This window comes from Aplidium turbinatum, chromosome 10 (assembly GCF_918807975.1).
Source record: "Aplidium turbinatum chromosome 10, kaAplTurb1.1, whole genome shotgun sequence".
NCBI classification, from domain to species: Eukaryota; Metazoa; Chordata; class Ascidiacea; order Aplousobranchia; family Polyclinidae; genus Aplidium; species Aplidium turbinatum.
The window spans coordinates 15,533,201-15,559,284 of record NC_137481.1 but is presented as its reverse complement, the minus strand read 5'-3'; the positions used below and the strand labels follow the sequence as shown (position 1 = coordinate 15,559,284).

Here is a 26,084-nt window from a genome sequence, read left to right as displayed (position 1 = left end):
AATGTACTCTATCGTGGTGGTTTGCTAAATCTACTTTGGAAGTTAATATCAAGCCTATTATTCCTGGTGATGGAACAAGTCATCTTCATTCTCATGGCCCGTGTCATTTTGGCGTCAGGGTTTAACTGTAGCGAATGAAGTGGACTTTGTTGAGAGGATATAGTCGCACATGTACCGAAGGACTAACTATATCGCTGCATTAGGAACTATTCTTACAAAAATCGGAACATTGTAACGAGCATGGGAGAAACGCGTTTATTTGAATATTGGCAATAGCTATACACAGATTACAAACCAAGATATTTTCTCGTTAACTTAACGTCAGCTATGTGCATTGTGCAAACCATCATACAGAAACGGTTGTCTCTCTTCCGTTCATCAAATAAACATTTGTATTTAAAACTTTCTTGGCTGAGCGTTCAGTTCCCGGTTGGTAGGCCACCGAACGCTTTGCACACCACAGTAAAATATCAGCACCAGCATTTGACTTTTACAAACACAGCCATGTCCTTGATTCGTCGTGCTTCGGTTATTAACGTATTTCGCTGACAACAAATCGTGGATAATTTTTCATTGTGCAATGACATTTAACACTGCTTTTTAATTGAATAAATAAAACCTAACTGTAACTAGTCAAGTGGTATCACTACAGGCTTAAAAATACTGTCCGTAACGTTATCCATCTGAGGCTCTGAGCGACATAGCACAGAAATACGACGTTCTTTTGAAACAAGCGTTCCGTTGAACAGAGAGTCTTCATTCTTCAAAACTTCGTGAGTAAAATCGTATCGAACACTGAAAGCAGAGTATGAATGTTATGCTAATAGTATAATAGGTAGCAGCATTTGTGAAACGAAAACTGAAGGTGTAACAGGCCAGGAGAAAGTGGTGGAGAGGCCCAGTAGTTGTTTTTGTTTTCATTTTATGCCTTTCCTGTAGTTTATGCCTGATGCCATGGTAAAATATTGAGGTAAACTTAGACTAAATGCACGAGAAGGCAAGAAAGTCAATCCTTATGTCTTCCTTCAAGCATGTCATTATGTATCTTGCCAAAGCCCTGTGCTCTCAATAGGGGTCGAGCTGGCATCTTTTCAAGCCTTGTGCACTGTGCAGAGGCACTCACCACCTGGCCTTATTTAAAATACCAAGTTTAAACTTAAGTTTCATAAGGAAACCTATTACCTGGGATTCAATTACTTTCAAATTTTAAGCCATCACAGAATAAGTCAATACATGCATTTGAACACATTATCACCCTCATTTTTTACTTTTTATATGACCTTCCTTGACAACCTATATAACACAATATCAAGGTGCTTTCAACCTCTTAGTGAAGGTCATATATTCGAACAGTTCATAAAAAGGATGATGCTACTAACCTGTCTTGCATGATGTAAAGTGACCTTCTATCCAACAAAGCTTTAAACCATACATTCGGATCAGTTTCTTTAGAAAACTTCATCACACAAGGTGATAGTAAACTTAATCCCGCAATAATTTTCCCACAAAACTGCAAAAACAAAAAACGTAAGAAAAAAGGGAAACTGTGCAATGTTTGATAATAATGCAACTGATCAAGCTTGTTTGAATCACCTGTGATTTGAAAACAGTGCTCAAAATATGGACATATTTCAATCAGGCCCATAGGCGTCGAAATAGGGTGGGCGGCGCCCACCCGGCCGTGAAACAAGGGTGGGCAAAATATGTTTCGCCCACCCTGTTTTCATGACACTTATGAAGTGTTCGTTACAATTATTGCCGTTTTTGTTTAACGCTAAATTATCCAACCAACTGCAGCGCAACTTCTTGTTTTACGTTATGTCTCCCGCTAGGTATCTGACAGAACAAACTAATTCTGCAACAACGCTGCGTTGAAAAAGGGTCTGCTACTATTCGGTGAGAGCCCTATTCGGTGATTTTTTTGAATTTTTTTTTGAAAATTATTGGGTACCGTAGCCTAATTAAAACCCCTAACCCCAAAACTCCCAAAAAAACCAAAACCCCCAAAAACCCAAACCCCCAAAAAACCCCAAACCCCTAAAAAACCCCAAACCCCAAAACCGCAACCCCCAAAAAACCCCAACCTCCCCCAAAAACCCCTAACCCTACAACGGCAATGATAATTAGGCTACGGCGCGCAATAATTTAAAAAAAAAACTCACCGAATCGGGCCATTCCGTTGAAAAAAAGGCGGTACTCACTGCATTGTTGTTGCTACGGCAACTGCCACACGCTGGCAATTCCTGGTGAGAGAAAGCCACGTTTCATCTTTTCTCCGAATGGTCTCACTTTTGTTACGTCACAATCAAACTTCAGTTCTGGGTCAGCGTAAGGGAATATGACATCATAATAAACATGACAGTAAAATAACCGATACAAACTAAAGACGCACTGAAACAATCGCTTTTTACAAATCTTTCCTCACAAACTTGTTGCTGGGTATAAATTGGGGCACCGCACGATGTTGTCATCTCATTATTGAAAAGTTAAACATGAAGCATTGTAAAGTCAAACATCTATTCACGCATTCTTAAAACCAGCTTCCAAAAGGTGTCGAGATGATAACGCTGAAGAAGCCACGTCCAGCACGAATGAACGTAGAGATGACATTGATGAAGAAAACAGTGCTTCAAGGATGGACAGTGGTGAAGTCAATGTCTCAGGAAATGCACCGTTAGTTGTAGAAGACAGCATGAGCCATGGATCTCTACCTGCTTCATTTGACGTTAGCATGCTGCCGGATCAGCTTCCGGCTCGGGATGGTCGTGTGTTGCAATAGAAGCTTCTTTTCGAATTCCAGTGGATGCGTCTTAACCCTGATGGTAGCCTACTGGTTACTGTAGTCACCTGTTCGAATATTTTGCGGCTAATTTGAAGGCGCCACTTTAAAGATAACAGGTCACGAGTCACGCGCTTTTTAGGTCGCAAAGAAAAAAGTTTGTTTAGTTTAGCAGCGCTCATAAGATCGCAAGGCGCAAGAAAGCAAACATCAAACCTATTAAAGCTTAATTGCTGCAGCGAGTAAACGCAGTTTTGTGAGAAAGACTAACCATTGCGAATTTGCGAACATACACATTCAATGAAATCTGTTTGAAAACTTTCGCCCACCCAGAATTCCTCTTTTCTAGGAAAAAATCGACGCCTATGATCAGGCCTGTAGGCCTACTGAGATAAGGGTCCACGTCTTTTAGGCGCAGACAGTTAGACGCCGATCAGATAGGCGTGCACACTGTGGCGTCAGGATATTTAGGTGCGGAGCACTGTGGCGCCCGTTCATTTACGTGCTATCTGCTAAGCTGGTACAATCTGCAGACTTCACTAAGAATAGCACCTAAATGAACGGGCTCCGCACCTAAATATCCTGAGTAAACAGTGTGCGCGCCTATTTGACCGGCGCCTAAAAGACTTGCTCCCTGAGATAAGTGGTGTAAGAACAAACCTTTACTGAATCTACATGTGGTTTAATGAAGCCAGATGCAGATAAATCCAGCACATGGACTAAGCTTTTTTGAGCATCACATGGAGTAAATGCAGTCGATCTAATCCTTGTAATTATTGAGTTACTTCGATCAGACCAAGATACCCCTTCAGTTTCACGATATCCTTGGATAGCCTAGAATACAAATAAATAGCAGTCAAGAAAATAGGGTACTATACTATATATTACACTTTTCAAATGAAACAGAAAAAGTTTGTTTTCAACCTAGCTAGCTTATAGCTTACACAACACCAGGCCTAAATAAATGAGACTAACTTTTCAAAACTAAAGCACTTATAAAATAATAACTGCAGACAGTGCACACCATTTCAACCTTCCGGTCTCCTCAGCGCAGTGTTTACGCTGGAATGACATATTGTTAGCAATGACAAACTTTCTTTTTAACATAAATCTCTTTGGTGTTATTTTCTGTACAAATGATCCAAAACTGGCCATTACATTGTCCCAGTGACCTTCTTGATACTTCAATCTTTTCCATTTCGGTTCTATATCGTGCAATAAAGCTGTTTCTTCTTCTTCGGTTACAAAGTTTGAAATCACTTTAATTCCATCAAGAGCAATTCTATGATCACAACAACAAGAAAATTCCAAATATGAATGATTTGACTCAGTCGAAAAACATTTGTGTTGCAATGTTTGTTTGTTCAAGGTTATTTTCAATTGCTTCAATGCAAGATTGGACCATGTTGGAAACAAGTGGCAGCTGGAACAGTTTTGTAAAATTATTCTTTGCAGTGCATGCATTTTAAATTCATACCTGAGCCCTGCATATTAACAGTGGAAAAATGAATCGTCAATGATGACCACGTGGCATGCTACACCAGGTTAAAATAATGTTTCAGCTCATATAGCGTATGAATCAACAAAAGGTTAGGTTGTTTGCTATATTTGATTTCAAGTTTTGGAGAATAATTGATTGAATTTTTGTCCTTAAACTGGGAAAGCTTCTTGCAGAGCTTAATCCTGGCAGTTTTGCATACTTGTAGAGGCTTTGAATCACTGACGCAGGCCCAGTCACCAAGACTGACAGAGTGAAGTTTCCGATTGTTGAAGTCTTGTTGCCAGGAAATTATCAATCAAGTTTATTTCGGCATAGCTCCACATTCATTTTCAATGTACACATCAGGAGATATAACAAATCGTTTTTTTTTAATATGGAAACTACACCATGGAGGCATTGAATAAACCATGTATTTATTAGCCTATTCCATCTATTAAATGCCGCTGAATGGAGAGCAGTCCTTAACATGCATTGCTCAAGCACACATCCCGAGAGTCGAACCAGCGCAGAAGAAGACAAAGTTATTATTATTAGTTTTCCAAGGTTTACGAAAAACTTGATGAATTACCGTAAAACTGTTGTCACACACTATTACATTATAGGTATACAGTACAATAGACGGATGCAACCTAGTTCGTACCATGAACAGTTTGTACCGTCAGTTCGTACCTTGAAAAGATCGAGAAAAAAAAAAAAAAAAAAGCCGAAGTCGCTGATCGCAGTTTTCGCAATCGCTTTAAAATTTTTCCCCTGAAAAGATCGAGAAAAAAATAGCTCAAAACCGAAGTCCGCTGATCGCAGTTTCCGCAAACATTTTTCCGCAGTTTCCGCTAACCCTAACCATAGAGTAATCTATGCTCTAACCCTAACCCTCGCTGATCGCAGTTTCCACAAAAATTTTTCCGCAGTTTCCGTTACCCCTTACCCTAATTCTAATTTCTAACCATAGAGTAATCTATGCTCTAACCCTCGCTGATCGCAGTTTCCGCAAACATTTTTCTGCAGTTTCCGCTTTTACCCTAACCATAGAGTAATCTATGCTCTAACCCTCGCTGATCGCAGTTTCCGCAAACATTTTTCCGCAGTTTCCGCTAACCGCAGTTTCCGCTTACCCTAACTCTAACCATAGAGTAATCTATGCTCTAACCCTAACCCTCGCTGATTGCAGTTTCCGCAAACATTTTTCCGCAGTTTCCGCTAACTTTTACCCTAACTATAGAGTGATCTATGCTCTAACCCTCACTGATCACAGTTTCCACAAACATTTTTCCGCAGTTTCCGCTTACCCTAACTCTAACCATAGAGTAATCTATGCTCTAACCCTCGCTGATCGCAGTTTCCACAAACATTTTCCCGCAGTTTCGCAATTTCCGCTAACCACAGTTTCCGCTAACCTTCGAGTTTGTTTCAAATTGTTTGGGGAAACTCCGATCAGCGACTTCGGCTTTGTGCCATTAAACTGCGATCAGCAACTTCGGCTTTTTTTAATTTTTGCTCTCGATCTTTTCAGGAATTCAGGGTACGAACTGACTGTACGAATGGTTCAAGGTACGAACTAGGTTGCACCCAACTAAGTTGCCTTTCAAATCATGCATAGCCTATAGCCTTAAGTATTTAAATATAACTTTTGTATTACAGAGAAGCAGTGAAACGTTTGTTGATGTGTTTATTTTTATTTTAGCAAATAAAAAATCATTTGATTTTTTTATATGATTTTTTTGATTTTTATTGTTTGATTTAAATCAATGATTTAAATCATTTGATTTAAATCAGCCAACCCTGATTTGAGCGCGTACGTATTTTTTCGGACATTTTGACCGAATTGACTATATTTTTTTCGGACATTTTGCTAAAAAATCGGTCAATGACCGATAAATGACCGAAAAAAAAAACCAGGAGGGGACAATAGGTTTGAGGACTGCTATAGCAGCCAGCCTTTAAGAATGGATGAACTTCTAGTATCTGAGTGCCTTGGGAAGCACATTAATAGGTATCCACTATCCAATATCCATTCGTATGTTTAATCGCAGAATGCTGCGATGCCTCATCCAGTGCGCGGCAAAATAATTTTCCCCCTACAATTGAGTTTGTTATAGTTTCATCATAAGTTATATACATTAATTTATTTATTTATATGTACAATTGTACATTATCCTCCACGCATGATATGATATAAAATATGCAGTTGGTATACTTGGTCGTAGGTCTAAAATCCGACAAATATATAATTCAAAAAGATGGTGCATCGCTATTCGCTAGGCAGTACTAAGTATAAAAGCATAGGCTGGAAACTTTGGGAAATGTTTTTTAGGGTACTGACATATCCAAATGAGCTATGAGCATCCAACCATCCATGCTACAGTAAACTTTAATTTTTCGTAAATGTTCTAAGTTGGACCACCCTACCACTTACCAGGATGGATTACAAAAACAGTTTCTTCTCCAAGTTGTGGAAAGACACAGAAAACAATATCCTGGTATCAATAAAAAAACAAAAACTTTAATAATCTGCAATAATCGTTGCTTGTGAAGCGTTTTATGAACTGTAAACAGTGTTCCTTCTAAGCTTCAAACAAGCATGATTTTTGTCCAAATTGGGGTTAAAATCATGAACAAATATGCAAAATTCTTTATTTTATAGCCTAGTAATCTTTACTTTATGGTATCCATCCTTTAATTTAAATTACTTTATAGGGAACAGTGACAGTAAAAAAGTTTGTACTGAAAAAGTTACATATACTGTCTCGCATGGTTTAAGGTTGAGATTTTTAAAAAAATGAAAAATTCTAGGCAGTACTTACAGTGAACGAATCACTATGAAACTTTGGGAACTTAACTTTTTAACCATTTGAAGCTCAAAAATAAATGAGCACTTAAAAAAGAAAAAAAATTTTTTCTTTTGGACCACCCTAGTGCACAAAGAATTCGACATTTTGAGAGTAATACATGTGTCAGTGTTCATGGAATTGCTAATTAAACTACTTTGCTTGCTACAAGTTTGTGTTACTGCCTCTTATTGTGTCCATTAAGATGCTAGAGTGCATTAGAAGATAGCGAGTGAGCAGTTTCAGGGATAAGCGAAAATTCGATATTTTGAAAAAATTCAAACCAGGTGAACCAGGGTCAAACGTTAATATTTTTTTGTAAAATTTGGTGTAGAAGATACATTTACCAAAAGGAACAATATTCCAAACTGACGAAAAATTTAAAAGAAAAAAATTTTTTTTTGGAGATTTTGCGCCAGCCTAGCATTCATCCATTATGTGCGAATACGCGAGTCGTTAATTACCGCGATGCGAAAGAAACCACAAGTCGCAGGGTTGCAACTTTTTGCACGATTATTGAGCAGTACTAGACGAACATAATTGAACAAAAACAACACGATTTTTCGCTTATTTAATAATCTAGAATAATTTTTTTTAAAAACCATTGCGCATTTGCCTGTTTGACTAAGTCTTGTTTGTAATTCTCGATGTTTATTTTAACAAAGTGTTAATCCGAAGTGCTAATTTACATCGGCTGGCAATATTGTCGTTTTTATGTTGATGCAATGTTGTCGGACATTGAATCGTTGTTAAAAAGGAGAATTAGGTTGACATCCAAGGGGAAAACACGTGTCTTCATAGTTGAGAACGCTGTGGGTTATTGACTTCACATCCTCAATGGTGACATCATAACGGTATAAATGGTCAGATTTTAAGAAAGGCGGTATTCGGTAAACGGTAATGCAGTTGAAACAATATACGAGTTTTAAGGCCTGTGTTGAATACAATGGCTATACTACGGTACTCATCTAATGACTTTCCCCCACTGCAAGTTTAACAGTATTGTTTAGGCTATGTGATTAAGTGAGCAATTTTCTGCAGCTGAAGAAGGAAAATGGTTTACCCTAAGCTGGAGGTTGAACACTTCAATATGTGCGGCGTGCGCAACTGCGCATTCTTAATGGAACATTGAGCATTTCAGCTGCGTAACATTGAGCATTCAAGCTGCGAACATTTCAGCTGCGTAACCTGGTGACAAGGACCAAGATACGACACTGGAAAAGGCACCAGTTTGACACTGCTGAGGACCATGTGGCAGGTGGCTGTGTCTTTGGTAGACACAAAGATTGGCTTCCTTGCCATCATGTTCGCTGTGTCAAAATCAGTAGCCTAACTAACAAACATGTGTAAGGCTAGATAAAAATAATCGGAGCTGGTATACCAGTCCCCCCCCCCCCCCCCCTGGTAACTTTTGACAAAAAGAAATTGACCAAAACATGTGAATTGAAGTGTGTGAACAGTAAAGCAAAGGTACCGTAAAGTAGTTTCACCCTAAATGTTTGGTTGAGTCCTGTCTTTGTCATGAGTTACCAGGGGGGGGGGGGGGCTTGTATACCAGCTCCAAATAATCAAAACATGAAGAGGTGTCAGTTTTAGTTGCTCCACTCACAACCTCTAACCGTAATTTACATTATATCAATCAATCAATCAATCATATCAATCAATCGTTATTTTTCGTCATTAACGCGTCTGGGACGAAAAAGATACTAACTACAAAAATCGATATAAACCTACCAGCACGTTAACGAACGGGAAAAGGTGGCAAAACCTTGAAAGGTTTAAAACGTGCCTGAATGAAAAATTATGTAGTAGGCTATAGGCTATATCAGTAGTTAGCACAGCCACAAAACCCAAAAAACAAATAGCAAAAAATAAAACAAAAACACAGAGAAGCACACATGTAGTAATGAATGACGGATGCAACCTAGTTCGTACCCTGAACAGTTCGTACCCTCAGTTCGTACCCTGAAAAGATCGAGAAAAAAAATTAAAAAAAGCGGAAGTCGCTGATCACAGTTTCCGCAAACATTTTAAAATTTTCCCCCTGAAAAGATCGAGAGAAAGATAGCACAAAACCGAAGTCGCTGATCGCAGTTTCCGCTAACCCTAACCGTAACCCTCACCCTAAACTTCGCTGATCGCAGTTTCCGCAAACATTTTTCTGCATATTCCGCTAACCCTAACTCTAACCCAGTGGCGTAGCTAGGGGGGGGCGGACCGCCCCGGGCGGCACGTCTGGGGGGTGGCACTTTCAGAGAGGACTTTTTTTTTTTTTTTTATAATGCAAAAGTACACGAAAAATAAAAGCAAACAGAATGGCAACGTTCAAAACACAGGGCCCGATTTAGCCTAAGCGCTGCCCTAGGCAGATACGAAAAGTGCCGCCCCCCAAAAAAATTTTTTCGATGGTGCGCTACGATTTATATTTTCAATTCCTTACAAAAAAGTTATTTGCACTGTTTATTTGAATACATCAATGAATGTCATTGTATAATGAACTAATTGTTTAAAATCGCTTGCGGCGGGCTTTTTCTCTTGCAAACAAATCAATAATTTCTTCAAAGTCTGTAGAAACAAGTAAAACTGAGTTAATGTTCAAAAATGTGAGATCATTCATGCGATCATTCATGGTTTACATACTTTAAGCATCAAGGCAAGTACACAAAATAGCCAGCAACTTTTCCATCAACCTAACATTGACTAAAAACATTTTTTCTAGGCTCCTTTAAATTTACTAACAGTGAAACAAACCGAACAAAGATTAATAAAAATTGCACAGACAAACCCTATAGTCCTCCATACTAAGCGAGAAAGAAAAATAAAACAAGCGCTAAGCAGCACATATTGTTGAAAACCAATCAAACGTAAAGTACTCTAGGGGCGATGACTTGCCATACATGACTTGCCGCACTGTTTCTAAATGTGTGTGATGTGATAACATATTTATTAATAATATATATCTGTTGTGAATTATTATATTCACGTACAGTATTATCATTTATCAATGTAATATATTCGTATATTTTGCCGCCCCCAATAATTTGCCGCCCTAGGCAACTGCCTACTCTGCCTACTGCTAAATCCGGCCCTGTCAAAACATCTTAAATATCTAAAAACGTTTCAAATTTTCATGAATTTTTCTGCCGTTATGTTTTTAATACGTTACAAAATTCCTACTAGCCTTTATTAAGCAGAGGCGGAAACATGCTCTTCAAATTTGGGTAGCCTTGTAAAAGGTTACAAATTGATTATTTTAATTCTACAGCAGTTTTTGTGCTTTTGCATTTAGTATATTACTAAATTATAGTGGTCAGTGGCGTAGCCAAAGAGGGGGGGGGTTGGGGGTTTCAACCCCCCTTTTTGAGAAAAACTAAATGGAGAAAACTGAATCACTCTTTGAATTTACGAAGCAGATCTGCCGTGTATAAACGTCCTTGCTATTATATCTGAACTGCGTATATGTGGTATCGATGTCTTTTCAATTCTTCCCAAACCAGCTTGCCAAAAAGTGCTGTAAGTGCATTGCCATTTTTCCCGCAGTCAACGTTTCCAAACATTAATATTTTACTCCGCATTCTGGTTACTCTTCCAGTTAGCCTACCACTTGCACCAATGAAAGATCTTTTTCTGCTCTTCGAAGACTTAAACTTATTTAAGAAATTCAACCTCTGAAAACCCGGTTAAATGGTTTGGCTTTGGTTAATGTGTATAGAAAATTGGTCCCAACTGTTGAAGATGTGTGAAAAGGTTCGTCGACTTCCTTTTTCCCTTTAGTTTCATCAGTATCAATGATTTTTTGCATTCTTATTGCTAGTGTTGATGAATTTTTCATAGCTGTTAGCTGTATTATGAACTTGTGTGTCATATTATGCTTTATAATTCGAATGACCTTTCATAATTCATATAGCAGGGTGTGACCGCTCTACAACTGTTCAGTATCCATGGTATCCAGCTAACTCGTGCAGTCGATGGAAACACCGCAATATCTACAGCTGTGAAAAATTGCACTAACCTTTTATAGCCTATACCCGATTCCAGTGATTCGTTATACAAAACTTGAATATATCAGAAATAAAGTAACTTCTTTGTCTCAAAGCTTTTTGTCTGACACTCATTAAGATGTATGACGTCTATGACGTTACATTTTTTTAAACTTCGGGTTAACTTTAAAACATAAAAGTTAGTGACTTACCGGAATAAGATCGTTTTTTGGATCAACTAAGGAGAAAATTGATAAATAATAAAACTGTAATAAGCTCGCAAAAAAAAGCAATCAACCTATGTCTCTAAAAAAAAGTTTGCCTAATTTTAAACGAAACTGCATTAAAAGAGCTAGTTTTTCCAATACCAAACATTCAAATATCTCAGTTAGGAATTAGCAACAAGAAAACATAAAGACTTCAGCTTTATTTTCGAAAAATGCCGAAGAAAACATGATCTTATTCTTTTGCTATGCCACCGGACAGCACCATTTTACAGGAATATTCATACCCACATTTTTGTTGAAAATGCTCTCAGAATGCACCAAATTCAAAGAAATTTTCCAAAATTTTTTGGGAGAGGCCCCCCAAACCCCCCGCCGATAAGTGTCGTCTTCGGCGAGTACGCCGTCGGGCTTCGCTCGCCGGCCGTCAAAACCTCTCCCTTTCACAATTCCTGGCTACGCTACTGATAATGGTACGTTCGTCTGACTTTACATCGCAAATTGAAAATAGCACGTTGCGTATTGCAGTGCTGATAAAAAAAACGCATTTCATTTTCACATGCTTTTTCTTGAAGGGGCGGCAAAATCAGAATCCGCCCCGGGCGGCACATTCCCTAGCTACGCCACTGCTCTAACCATAGAGTAATCTATGCTCTAACCCTAACCCTCGCTGATCGCAGTTTTCGCAAACATTTTTCCGTAGTTTCCGCTAACCCATACCCTAACCTTAGAGGGGTGCAACCTAGTTCGTACCCTGAACAGTTCGTACCCTCAGTTCGTACCCTGAAAAGATCGAGAGAAAAAATTTAAAAAACCGAAGTCGCTGATCGCAGTTTAATAGCACAAAGCCGCAGTCGCTGATCGGAGTTTCCGCAAACAACTCGAGGGTTAGGAATTTAGGGTTAGTGGAAACTGCGGAAAAATGAAACTGCGGAAAAATATTTGCGGAAACTGCAATCAGCGAGTGTTAGGGTTACCGTAGAGCATAGATTACTCTATGGTTAAAGTTAGGGTAAAGGATAGCGGAAACTACGGGAAAATATTTGCGGAAACTGCAATCAGCGAAGGTTAGGGTTAGAGCATAGATTAGTCTATGGTTAGAGTTAGCGGAAACTGCGGAAAAATGTTTGCGGAAACTGCGATGAGCGAGGGTTAGCGTTAGGGTAAGGGTTACGGTTTGGGTTAGCGGAAACTGCGATCAGCGACTTCGGCTTTGTGCTATCTTTCTCTCGATCTTTTCAGGGAGAAAATGTTTGTGGAAACTGCGATCAGCGAATACCGCTTTTTTTAATTTTTTCTTTCAATCTTTTTAGGGTACGAACTGAGGGTACGAACTGTTCAGGGTACGAACTAGGTTGCATCCACTATAGACTAAGCTATATTTTAGCAAAAGTTTCTGATGGGATTGAAGACCAAAAATATGTCATACAATATTTATAGAGCCCTAGGGTCATTAAAAAACTAATTTGGGCTTTGTGGCCTGTACCAATGACATTCTAGTTCTAGGGCTCAGAAGAAAAACACAAACAAAAGAGACATGACATTCCTTGAAGTTTGCCACGTACCGTAACACTTTTTTACGGTATATTTCCAGCCCAATTGCAACTAAAAAGTAGCCCTATCATTTACAAATTGAAACAAGCCCAAAAGTAGCCTGTTTAACGTTTGCACAAATTAAAGCAAAAATTAGAAAATTTCAGAGCTCTAAAAAGAGTACGTATTTGTTTTGTGAAATTTGTTTTAAAATAAAAAAATAGCATAAAACCAGCAACTCCGAAATATAACTGGCAACTCCAAAGTTGCCAGATGGCTAAAATAGAAAAAGCCAAACTTACGTATAAAAAAGCCAAATCTACTACAAACTTTAACAAGTGTTACGTTCACTGTTCGCACCCTTATTACATCATTGTTTTTTAGTTTCGAAATCGGAAGTTGATGTCTAAGTAACTTCGGGTCATAACAAGAAAAACAAATTATTTCCTTTGTTTCGAGCATTTAAAGAGAATGTCCCCACTGATTGATAACCCCCGTTGATAATTTGTGCCATAAACAGAGTTTTTTAGGCAACTGACCTCAACTGACTGGTTTGTTTTGATGTTAAACCCGCTACGTAATGCCCAATGTGTTGTTATTGTGAATGCTGCTTCGTTTAGCCGTTTATTTGAGCGTCAGCAAAATCTTACATTTTGTCTACTCTGTGTATCTTGACGTTGAACCAACGTAGTTAGAAGTTTGCGCCGGCAGAGGCAGCTTGTATCTTTTTGAGTATGAAGCTATCATTCGAATCATTTCTCTTCTCTTTTCGTACTATATATGAAGTCTGTTCTTAGCGAAATTCATAATTTAATGTTACGTTAGTTAACTACAGTACATGAGCGTACCAGTTCTGTTGAGAATCGATTTAGTAGTTATAAAGCCGCGTTCACACTACAGTTATTTTCGCCGCAGCAAAGCGAACCTTTTGTTTGTTTTATTATCGCCTGGTGTCGCTCACTTGCGGTTGCTTTGTTTCAGTTTCACAAAGTGAGCGTGTGACAAAGATCGATCCTGAGCGTTTTTTCTGCTCAGCTGCGCTTGGTTTCTGCGTGACATCATGCGTGTTTTTGGCTCGAAAGTTGATTTTCTGAGTCTCGGGTGTCTGCTTCGCTTAGGCTGGAGTCTGGACAACTACCCTGTTTGAAGCTGGTAATTATACAGGGATATTGAATAGCCTGGGAAAGTTTCTGTAGCAGATAAGGCAATTGCTGGGTCTCAGTAAGTTATTTTGGCTTTACCTAGGACAGTAGTTAAGGAAAATTATTATAAAATGAGTATGGTTAGGCTACCTAGGACAGCAAGCTTGTACCCGAAGTGCTCAGTTTCATGACCAGTGAATCAGGAATATATCCAAATTATTTTAGTTAGAATCTGTAGTTAGAACAGTATCTTAGAAAGGGTATCATTTAGATCATAACATTATTGTAGCTAGCCCTACTAGTTGTTACGTTACTCTCAGTAAAAAAATGAGCACATTTTTCAACAACGACCAAAAATTGGAAGCTTTAATTTTGGCCGTACAGGACTTTTCATGTCTTTGGGATGTGAAGACACAGTCCTACCACAACCACAACAGCCGTGAGAACGCTTGGGTGCAAGTTGCGGCTCAGTGTAATTGCCCTGATGGTGAGTCTTGTAGTAGCCTACCTAGTACCGGTATACTGTATAATATTAGAGTGGTCCTTATTTGCTAACTTTTGAATTATAACTACATATAAGGACCACCCGAATATAACATGTAGTGTAAAAGTGTTTTTGGGGGTATATTTAAAGTATTATTATTGCTTTTCGTAGTTTATTGTATTTGAAGTACACAATAACAATGTAAGATCTAAACCAATATAACCCATAGGTACCTCTACAGACTGCCACAAAAGAATTTCTTTTTAATTAGGCCTATGTTGTTGAAACCTTGCAGATAAACAAAATGATTAAGAAATTGTAGCCTATCGGTATATGTTTCCCTTGGTAGCCTACATGTATGTCACATTGGGGATTGCAGTGTCCAGTCCAATGCTAAGCACTGCTTGAGGATTATGTTAGATAGCCTACTGTGGGATAAAATATTAATGTCACTATTATCTGAGATGCAGTCTTTTTGCATACAAGGTTATTTGGAATCTTATGCCAAATATGGATTATGGATTTCTCAGTATTGTTCTCAAAGACATTGAAAAACCTCAGTGTGTACTTTGTATGAAAATAAAATACTTTTAGCAACAGTTTTAAACATTGACAAGCTTGTAAAAAAATAAAGCACCAACCATCTCACTGAAACTGATTTCCATAAATGCATGAAAGATTACTATACATTCAACTGGTGAAAATGTAGAGTTTATTCAACTGGTATTTTTTCTCTAGCCTAGCTTGATAAGAAATGGAAATAATTGGTGGAATGTCATAAAAGCAGTCATTACATCGCAAAAAGATTGCATCTACCTCGTATACAAAAAGACTGCATCTCAGATAATGGTGACATTAATATTTTATCCCGCAATATTGATTTCAAAAATTTGTGTTAACACGGAAAAACGAGACACACCATAGATTGGTTGTCGGTATGAATCAAATTTAGTTCAATTTTGCATTAAATATGCTTTTATTGAATATTTTTATTTTCCGGGCACAATCCAAAAAAGGTTGAAAACCACTGATTTAGAACTTTCGCCAGAAACTTTCTCTAAAATGTAGAACTTGTACTAGATTTAGAACTTTCACTTTTGATTCCATCAAGACAGCTTCATCAGTAGGTTACCAGTAGTCTTATTCAAATATATACAACATATTCTCTTTGAATAACCCTGACATTTTAGGTGGCAAAAGCTCTTAAATAAATTTTAGTTATAATTATATATACTTACCAAACTTGACTGTTTTTATTTACTAGTTTCATTCGTTTGGTTGCATCCTACAATACATGGATCCAAGTAAAATTTATCATCTGCATTTCTCCTAACATTGAGTACGGTAACCACAGTTACTTTAGTTAAGAGACATATCAGATTCACCATATTACTCAATGTTTTGCTTGATGGGATCCTTGTTTTTTAGCCATGTAACTGTTCATGGTAGCCTGTTACAGGACCGAACATGCAGGACAAATCAGTGTCATACATAAGTCATTAATATGTATCATTAGGGTGGTCCCGAAATGTATGGGAAATTTTTTTTTTATCCGAAACATTACGACCACCCTACAATTTTTTTACATAGGCTAAAAGAAGGTAACAAGCTAAATTTTAGAAAATTTGGTTAATATTTAGAGGTGCCACACGAGGTTGCAAATCGGGTTAAGGGTGCTTATTTCAGTATTTTGATTTGATACGATTCCCTAATGATTCGAAATCTTTTTTTTGGTACTGCCGATTCGAAATAAAAATTCCCCAGTGCAGAATTTTTCTCTTCAAGCAAATTCTTTTTACACCCAAATCAATGAGTATTCCGTGATTTCTTCGATGGCTAGAATTTGAAAGCAAAGCCAAGAACTTGCAAGATAGCAAGCATAGCAAACAAGTTTCAGTTCTAAATTGAATATGCTACTTCTATGAAAAAGAAGAGGCAGGAGGAGTTTATAGACTGACAGAAGGTTAACTTTCATGCACTAAGGGGTCCTTAAACGATGAGCACTGATCGTAGTGTACTGATAAAGTTGTGAACGTTTTTCTTTCTATGTTTTTCAGATGGCTAGCAACAGTAATAATAGTAGTAGGCCTATCGGTGGTGCAAAGCCCAAAACCAGAAAGGACAATTATGTTTGGTTGATTGGTCCCACTTCCAAGGAACTGTCTGGGAGAAAGCTTCCTTCTGCTAGGAAAGTCCTTAGTGTGTTCTTCCATCTCCACAAGATTGAGAAGGTAACCATCAAAGAAAGTTGCAAAGAAGTTATCAAATTGTGTATTCCATTCTGGGAGAGAGCCAGGATTATAACATGCACAGAAATACATGCAAGAGAAAGACTGGAAAAGTTATTTCTGCAATGGAAAGGACTCCAGAAGGCGGCTTTAAGGAGAACAGATACACAGATGAAGAAAGAAGAAAAGTTCAGTGCCGATCTTGACAAACTGTTTGACATAGCACACGCGAAAGCACTGGACCTGACTACTATTGAAGAAGACCATGCTTTTCTGATGGCACAAAGAGATGGACGAAGAGGTTTCCTAGGTTCAGTTGATCACGAACTTGCTGCGAAAGAAGCACGATCTGTCAAGCGGAAACAAGAGGAGCAAGCTCGAGCTGAAAAGGCAAAAGTATCATCTTCTGCAGTGCAAGCATGTTATCAAGAAGATATCTCAACATCGTCGTCAGAGTCTGAAAATACTGAACAGTGTGAACAGTCCAGTTCTTCAGAAGTGCAGACACCAAAAAAAACGGAAATGTACAATTACAGCTAGAGCGAAGAATGTGATCTCTCCAGGACTAGCACAAGCTCTGGACCGAACCAAAGTCAGTGACAGAGCAGCTGTTCATATCATTGCTGCAACAGCTCAAAGTTTAGGCCACAATGTGGATGAATTGGCCATTAATCGAAAAACTATCCGTCAGTCAAGAACATCACTAAGACAAAAAGCTGCTATTTCCAGTAAGGACAATTTCAGTCTTGACATTCTTGACCCGGGAGTTAAGGTTGTTGTGCATTGGGATGGAAAGCTAATCCCAGACACAGCAGGGTGTCAGGACAAATACGATAGGTTATCAGTGATTGTATCATATGATGGTACAGAAAAGTTGCTTGCTGTACCAAAGTTGACAAGTGGATCTGGACAATCGATGGCTTTGGCAGTCAAAGAAGTCCTAAATGATTGGGTACTAGAAGACAATGTTGTAGCAATGAGTTTTGATACAACTAGCAGCAACACAGGAAAAAGGAATGGAGCATGTCATCTTCTTGAGGTCCAGCTAGAGAAGAAACTTCTATGGTTGCCGTGTCGGCACCATATATTTGAACTAGTAATAGGTGCAGTATTCAACAATGCAATGAGATCGTCATCAGGGCCTGACATCGAGATTTTCAAGCAGTTTCAAGCGTGCTGGCCACATCTCAAGCAAGATGATTATGAAACCGCAGCAAGTGAACCTTCAGTGGAGATTTATATCGCACCAGAACGTGATTCCTTGTTGAATGTTGATGTCTGCAAAGAAATATCTATGCAAACAACAACCAAGAGAAGATTACAGAGAATTTCTGGAACTGATCATCCTCTTCCTTGGTGAATTGCCAGATCAGGGTGTTTTAGTTATCAGAAAGCCCGGAGCTTTCCACAGAGCACGGTGGATGAGCAAGGTCCTTTATTCTCTCAAGATTTGAATGTTCCGGGCACAAGTAAAGCTGACAGCAAAGCAAAAGAAAGGGCTTGCAGAAGTTGTTCTGTTCGCAGTGTTGGTGTATTTCAGAGCCTGGTTTGATGCACCGGTAGCAGTTTCAGCACCAGCCAATGACCTGGCCTTCTTGAAGAATTTGAAAGCTTATGCCTTTATCAACAGCAGTGTCTCCAAAGTCACATGCAGAAAATTCCTTAACCATTTTTGGTACCCGAGTGAAAAAGTTGTGGCATTTGCATTCTTTGATGATGGTGTTGTTGAAGAGAGGAAGCAAAGGATGGTTAAGAACCTTAAAAAGCCTGAAAAGAGTAGTCGTGCTGTGAAAGCCAGCTTGAAGATGGAGGAAATTGAAGCAAGTGAGATAGAAGACTTTGTTTCAGTAAAATCTATGCAGTTCTTCAAAGCTCTGAATTTGTCGACAGATTTCCTGTCATTGCCACCGTCACTATGGCTGTCAAATGATGGTTACATTGCAGGAAAAAAGAAAGCAGCACAGTTTCGAGTGCTTAACGACACAGCTGAGAGAGGAGTGGCTCTAATTCAGGAGTATATCCATGTTCTGACAAAAGATGAGAAACAAAGACAATGCTTCCTTCAAGTGGTGGCAGATCACCGCAAGAACTTTCCAGATGCAACAAAAAGAAGTGTTGTTGCTGGGCTAAAAAACTTGGTTAAAGCTGGCCCAATGCCCATGGAATAAACATTTGTTAAAGGGCGGGGAAACCCAAATTAACTTTTTGCGAGTTTTTTGTTTCAGCGTGATGTCATTGTGCACAACATGCGTTTTAGCAATAAAAAAATCCAAATTTTGTTGCCCTCGTCTCGCTAAGGCCGCTTTTGTTTGATACCCGTTTGCGAGGTCTCGTTGCGCATCAAGCTGTGACGCTGTTCGCTGTGACGTCACAAGGTACATATAGTTGTGGCCAAAAGTTTAAGACCAGACTTGATTTATGACGATTTTTGCATTACTTCAAAATACTGCATCAGATATAAGACGATGCATAAAGATGATGCAACTGAAACAATATATGATGCAGTATTTTGAAGTAATGCAAAAATCGTCATAAATCAAGTCTGGTCTTACCTTGTGACGTCACAGCGCAAAGCATCACAGCTTGATGCGCAACGAGACCTCGCAAACGGGCATCAAACAAAAGCGGCCTTAGCGAGACGAGGGCAACAAAATTTGGATTTTTTTATTGCTAAAACGCATGTTGTACACAATGACATCACGCTGAAAAAAAAAACTCGCAAAGTTAATTTGGGTTTCCCCGCCCTTTAAGGTCATGATGACATTACAGTATAACATAGTACAGAAGGGTTTAGAAACAGTTAATAAGTCACACTATTTTATATTGTGTCTTGAGTGAAAAATTAAATGGCTTTGTGGCACCTCTAAACATTGTTCAATTTTAACCAAATTTTGCACATTAACTTCTTTTAGGCAATGTAAAAAAAAGGTAAGGTGGTTGTAACAAAATGCTAAAAAAAAATTTTCGGGACCACCCTAATGTATCATGTTAGATGAAAATATGCTTGTTTAGTTTCAGACTGTTCCAAAGTGTGGAAATCACTTCGGGATAAATACAGACAAATAAGGAAAAAAATCCCTCGATCTGGCGATGCAGCTGCCACTAGCAAGCCATGGAGTTTGCTCAACATTATGAGCTTTCTTGACCCAGTCATGGCATATAGAAAGTAAGTACTTTCAGGTATTACTTAGCCTATGTGGTGCAAAATAAATCGATCTGTACCTGTATGTAGCCTACATTTATCTCAATCAATATGTATTTCATACAAACGTATGTTGCCATAACTGAAAATTAATTGCTCAAGGATAAGCCTGCTAGCCTATGTCAATGTCACTGAAATGTTTTGTTGCGTACCCAATACTAAGGCTGTTCGAAACGAAATTCTTTTTAAAGATTTTTGCTCCGAAACAAAACCAAGAAAAGGAATTTTGTTTCGAAACAGCCTTAATGCGAATTCACTTTGATGAATGAGTTTTTGCCACTTTTTATATTTCCAAACTCTTGTATATTTCGTTTCGAACACAGAACGAAACGAAATGGCTTGGATTTCGAAATGAAACGAATTTCTTTACTCAGAAATTATTTCGAAACGAAATCAAGAAAAAAAATTTCGCTTTGAAACGAAATATTTTTGTTTCGAATAGCCTTACCCAAATACCCATGGCACTGAAAGTATACAAATGTTTTCACAGAACTACTTCAAATCTGACGTTTGGAATCTCAGAGGAGCTTCAAGAAAAATCACCTCTTACAGAAAATGAAGCTGACTACCACATCGCTGGAGACATACAAGCTGACACTCAGTCAGTTTTTAATTCATTGCTAGACAACAGCCAATCATCGGAGGCTCCAAATGAAAATGTCACTCTTTCTCTTGAGGACAACGAGCTTGATTCAGTAGAATCACCGCCAATTTCATTGAACCAGCGTATGAGTTCAGGTAAATAAGCGGAAGTAGGCTACGCCTGTAAATGCTGAATTCATTGCAAATCATTTGTGGGTTATGTTGTGTGTGTTTATGGACCTGTTAACAGATGTCAGTGACTAAGCACCCGACTCAAGATCAAGCGGCGCCGGTTCGGTTTTCGCGGTGTGCGTTTTAGCGAAAGCCTCTACAGTTTACAAGCATGCGAAACGGACATATTGAGGCTTTGTCAGTCTGAGGATAAAAATTCAAAAACCAAACATGTCATAGCTTAGGCTTCATATTGCTTTACGTCTGTCACAGATACTTGTACAAAGAAAAGAACTGGCGGTCGCAAACGTAAATTTAGCGATTGTACGACATCCATTGCTAGCTTTTGCATGAAGGAGTTAAAAGACATACAGAAGGAAGCAGGTAACCAAACTTTCTGCTGTTTTGAAACTGCAATAGCCTACCTTTCTTTACCATAATAAACTTCAAAATGTTCTTTAGTTAATTTCTATTCAGTATGCCTACTCAACTTTTAGCTTTATTTTTCTGCTTTGTTGGTCAGAAATATAAATATACTGAACTGGCATTGCAACCTCGAGAACTTCACACAAGTTTGAAAGCACATGAAATAATTTAACACAATTTGTTATAATGTATCTGTTTTTATTTTTGCAGAACAAGAACATGATTCCACCGGCTCTTTCTTTGACTTTGTAGCTAAAGAGGCCAGACAAATGCCAAAACTAATCAGGATGAATTTCCAAAACGAAGTGATGGAGCTGGTTAAAAAGTACACACAACAAGTGGAATCATTACATTGAACTAGTAGCCTATTATATTAGTATGCCATTTCTGAAGTTTCTACATTTTTCATTGAAATACATTGTGATGAAACACACTTGAAAATGGTTATTTCATGCTACAATTCATCTTAAGCTACGTAGTGCTCAGAGCTTTTTCATTTTGCCATGAAACTGCTCCAACGTCACTGAAATAATCTTTGAAAGATTCGCGTACATTGATGGCTTCAGATGAGCTTCGTCTTCCGATGCGACGCAGTTGACGCATTTGAGAAATGCCCTCCGTTCTCCATTCACCTAGGTGCACAGTCCCATTCCTATCTTCATGATCAGTGGAATTCGGACTTTGATATTGTGTACCACACTCACGTCGGAGAAAATTGTGAAGAACAACGGCTGCCTTAACAATTGCATCAGCAGAAGTAGGAGCAACTAGAAGAGGACGACGAAAACATCTAAACTTTGAAGCTAATATGCCAAAAGCATTTTCTACAATTCGTCGCGCACGCGACAGCCTGTAGTTGAATATTTTTTTATCATGAGATAGGCCTGAACCAGGGTAAGGTCGCATCAAGTTTTGACTGAGGGGAAAAGCTTCATCTCCTACAAATACAAACGGCATTGATGGTTGGTTTGTACCGTGTAGCGGTTTATCTGCTGGAAGTCCAAGCTGCCCACTGACTAATAGTTTTCTAAATTCAGACTGAGCGAATATAGTAGAATCGCTATGTCGCCCGTAGGACCCGACGTCGACGAAAACAAAATTGTAGTGAGCATCAACAGCAGCCATTAACACAATACTGTGAGTTCTTTTGTAGTTGAAAAGCGATGACCCTGAATTTGGTGGTGCTTGAATGACGATGTGTTTGCCATCTACGGCACCAACGCAGTGAGGGAAATTCCAAAAATAATTAAAATCTGTTGCAATCTTTTCCCATTCAGAGGTAGTTGGTAAAGGCATCAGTTCAGGGCTTAGAATATTCCAAATGGCTCGACAAGTTTCTGGAACAATCTGGCACACAATGGCCCTACTCATTCTGTAGGCTGAAGCTATTGTGAAGTAGCTGTCACCAGTCGCCAAAAATCTGCAAAACAAGCAACATAAATCAACTTCAAATGGGCTTTGCCGGATTGCTTATTTTTAAGAAAGTCGGTCTGTAAATGTTAGCAAGTGTTGTTAGCCTATAGACTACTGTGCTACTAAATGTTTTGTAGACTTTTAAATTATGCTACCTGAGGGCAGGCGCGAATCTAAGAGTTTTTTTCGGGGGGGGCCAGAAAATTTGAAAATCAATTAAAAAGAAAGAAAAGGCTAAACAGTAATGAACAATGATACTACGACATATACGATATGCTAGAAAATAGACATTAAAACAACCATTTTCATCAATTGTGATGCCAAGGGACTAATATCAGCTGTTTAGAAGCATATCAAACCATTTGATGCGGAAACATACAATTTTTCACAAAATTTCGGGGGGGCCCGGGCCCCCTGGGGCCCCCCCATAAATCCGCGCCTGCCTGAGGGTGACAGCAATTCTTTCTTCCACAGAAATGGGTTTTCGTAAGTGCGTGTGTTGCTTCCTGATTAAAGGACCCACTTTTTCAACCAGTATGTCGAAAACTTCAGGTGTCATACGAAATGTAGTGAAGAAGTGAGGCCGCCTTAAATCTCGTAAATCCTTTACCAGTTTGCAGTAATCACCTGCAACATTTAGGTTGTCATAGGCTACTATTTGTTTGTTTTATCTTTATCCTGCATTGCGGGAAAGCGGATTTGAGCGCTATGCATCGGTGTACGCCTTCCGACGTACACCTGACCCACGCTGCAGCCGACGGCAATGTCTGTTTCCGGTTGTCTACTTTACTTATGACTTAAATTTGGTACTACCCATTACCCGATCACTGGGTAGAGGCAATTATCGTGAAGGTTCTTGCCCAGAGAAACAACAGCAAGTGCGGGTGGTAGTGTGGGCACATTTGTCATGAAAAAAGGTTTCGTGTTTTTTTTTTTTGTTAAAAGCAAAAACTTTCTTGATTTTGTCAGATGATACTATAAAGATGAAAAAAAATTAGGGTGGCATTTTTTCTGTGCACTCTAATAACCTGAAATCCCCTATCAAAATGAAATTTTGGCCCCATTCATTTGCAGTAAAAAAATATGCAAAAGTGCTTTATGACGTAAATACTTTGTAACAAAGTTACTTTGTGACGCACATACAGCAAACTTATTTAATCATTTTAATCAGAAGTGAGAAAAAAAGTGAGAAAAACTAACTGGTAAAGGTGATCAGGTACTATGACACTTCCTCAAATGGGCGATCAACCTAACACAGAAAGCAATCATTAAGAAAATAAATCAATAGTTTTTTTTTCAAGTCTAAACCTTAAACCATTTGACCAAGTAAACACTCACAATAGTATTTCAAATTTTTTTTGATATAATTTATGTTGTGGAACCGGTTTTCTTCCTATAGGATTCATCAGCACAACTGGATCGAAACGAAAAAATTACAGAAGATTACTATTAGCACAACCAGCCCAAAAAAAACGCAAATTTACATGTTAAATAAATAAAAAAATAAAAGTCACTGAATGTCCAAAACCTTCATATCCTTGCTTTATTCTTTTTCATTTCTTTTTTTTCTTCATAGTATTGCCAAATACAGAAAATATTGCAACAATTTGATACGGTAACTTACTAAAGCTGTCCGTACAAGCAGCAGTAAAAAGTAGAATAATTGAGATGAATTTTACAAGTATGATTAAGAAATGCTTATGACGGTGCAATATGGAACAAACGCTTCTATTACATCATCATGCTAAACTTGCAAGATGCAAAAGGTTAGCAATCAATGCGGCAGAAATAGGTGACAAGGGATGGAAAAACTAGAAAAACCAATCTATGATCAAAAGTGAGAAAAACTAACTGGTAAAGGTGATCAGGTACTATGACACTTCCTCAAATGGGCGATCAACCTAACACAGAAAGCAATCATTAAGAAAATAAATCAATAGTTTTTTTTTTTCAAGTCTAAACCTTAAACCATTTGACCAAGTAAACACTCACAATAGTATTTCAATTTTTTTTTTGATATAATTTATGTTGTGGAACCGGTTTTCTTCCTATAGGATTCATCAGCACAACTGGATCGAAACGAAAAAATTACAGAAGATTACTATTAGCACAACCAGCCCAAAAAAAACGCAAATTTACATGTTAAATAAATAAAAAAATAAAAGTCACTGAATGTCCAAAACCTTCATATCCTTGCTTTATTCTTTTTCATTTCTTTTTTTTCTTCATAGTATTGCCAAATACAGAAAATATTGCAACAATTTGATACGGTAACTTACTAAAGCTGTCCGTACAAGCAGCAGTAAAAAGTAGAATAATTGAGATGAATTTTACAAGTATGATTAAGAAATGCTTATGACGGTGCAATATGGAACAAACGCTTCTATTACATCATCATGCTAAACTTGCAAGATGCAAAAGGTTAGCAATCAATGCGGCAGAAATAGGTGACAAGGGATGGAAAAACTAGAAAAACCAATCTATGATCAAAAGTGAGAAAAACTAACTGGTAAAGGTGATCAGGTACTATGACACTTCCTCAAATGGGCGATCAACCTAACACAGAAAGCAATCATTAAGAAAATAAATCAATAGTTTTTTTTCAAGTCTAAACCTTAAACCATTTGACCAAGTAAACACTCACAATAGTATTTCAAATTTTTTTTGATATAATTTATGTTGTGGAACCGGTTTTCTTCCTATAGGATTCATCAGCAAAACTGGATCGAAACGAAAAAATTACAGAAGATTACTATTAGCAAAACCAGCCCAAAAAAAAACGCAAATTTACATGTTAAATAAATAAAAAAATAAAAGTCACTGAATGTCCAAAACCTTCATATCCTTGCTTTATTCTTTTTCATTTCTTTTTTTTCTTCATAGTATTGCCAAATACAGAAAATATTGCAACAATTTGATACGGTAACTTACTAAAGCTGTCCGTACAAGCAGCAGTAAAAAGTAGAATAATTGAGATGAATTTTACAAGTATGATTAAAAAATGCTTATGACGGTGCAATATGGAACATTTATTTTCTTAATGATTGCTTTCTGTGTTAGGTTGATCGCCCATTTGAGGAAGTGTCATAGTACCTGATCACCTTTACCAGTTAGTTTTTCTCACTTTTGATCATAGATTGGTTTTTCTAGTTTTTCCATCCCTTGTCACCTATTTCTGCCGCATTGATTGCTAACCTTTTGCATCTTGCAAGTTTAGCATGATGATGTAATAGAAGCGTTTGTTCCATATTGCACCGTCATAAGCATTTCTTAATCATACTTGTAAAATTCATCTCAATTATTCTACTTTTTACTGCTGCTTGTACGGACAGCTTTAGTAAGTTACCGTATCAAATTGTTGCAATATTTTCTGTATTTGGCAATACTATGAAGAAAAAAAAGAAATGAAAAAGAATAAAGCAAGGATATGAAGGTTTTGGACATTCAGTGACTTTTATTTTTTTATTTATTTAACATGTAAATTTGCGTTTTTTTTGGGCTGGTTGTGCTAATAGTAATCTTCTGTAATTTTTTCGTTTCGATCCAGTTGTGCTGATGAATCCTATAGGAAGAAAACCGGTTCCACAACATAAA

The 26,084-nt window shown here is 38.0% G+C and overlaps 3 protein-coding genes across 3 annotated transcripts; 2 read left to right on the top strand and 1 right to left on the bottom strand.

Annotated features, from left to right (window-relative positions):
- Positions 1–241: 241 nt before the first annotated feature.
- On the bottom strand, positions 242–11,311 carry LOC145778058 (RNA demethylase ALKBH7, mitochondrial-like). Its single transcript, XM_082589461.1, has 4 exons — positions 11,298–11,311; positions 3,440–3,613; positions 1,380–1,510; positions 242–795 (listed from the first exon to the last, which is right to left on the bottom strand). The coding sequence occupies exons 3-4, from the start codon at positions 1,460–1,462 to the stop codon at positions 630–632; spliced, it is 249 nt and encodes an 82-aa protein (XP_082445587.1). The 5' UTR covers positions 1,463–1,510; positions 3,440–3,613; positions 11,298–11,311; the 3' UTR covers positions 242–629.
- Positions 11,312–13,923: 2,612 nt separating this feature from the next.
- On the top strand, positions 13,924–21,455 carry LOC145778661 (uncharacterized). The gene is made up of 5 exons (XM_082590198.1): positions 13,924–14,471; positions 19,709–19,862; positions 20,389–20,636; positions 20,925–21,035; positions 21,288–21,455. Exons 1-5 carry the CDS (start codon positions 14,312–14,314, stop codon positions 21,431–21,433), a joined length of 819 nt encoding a protein of 272 aa, XP_082446324.1. The 5' UTR covers positions 13,924–14,311; the 3' UTR covers positions 21,434–21,455.
- LOC145778295 (uncharacterized) lies at positions 16,774–18,096 on the top strand. Its single transcript, XM_082589757.1, has 2 exons — positions 16,774–16,884; positions 17,037–18,096. Exons 1-2 carry the CDS (start codon positions 16,774–16,776, stop codon positions 18,054–18,056), a joined length of 1,131 nt encoding a protein of 376 aa, XP_082445883.1. The 3' UTR covers positions 18,057–18,096.
- Positions 21,456–26,084: the final 4,629 nt, after the last annotated feature.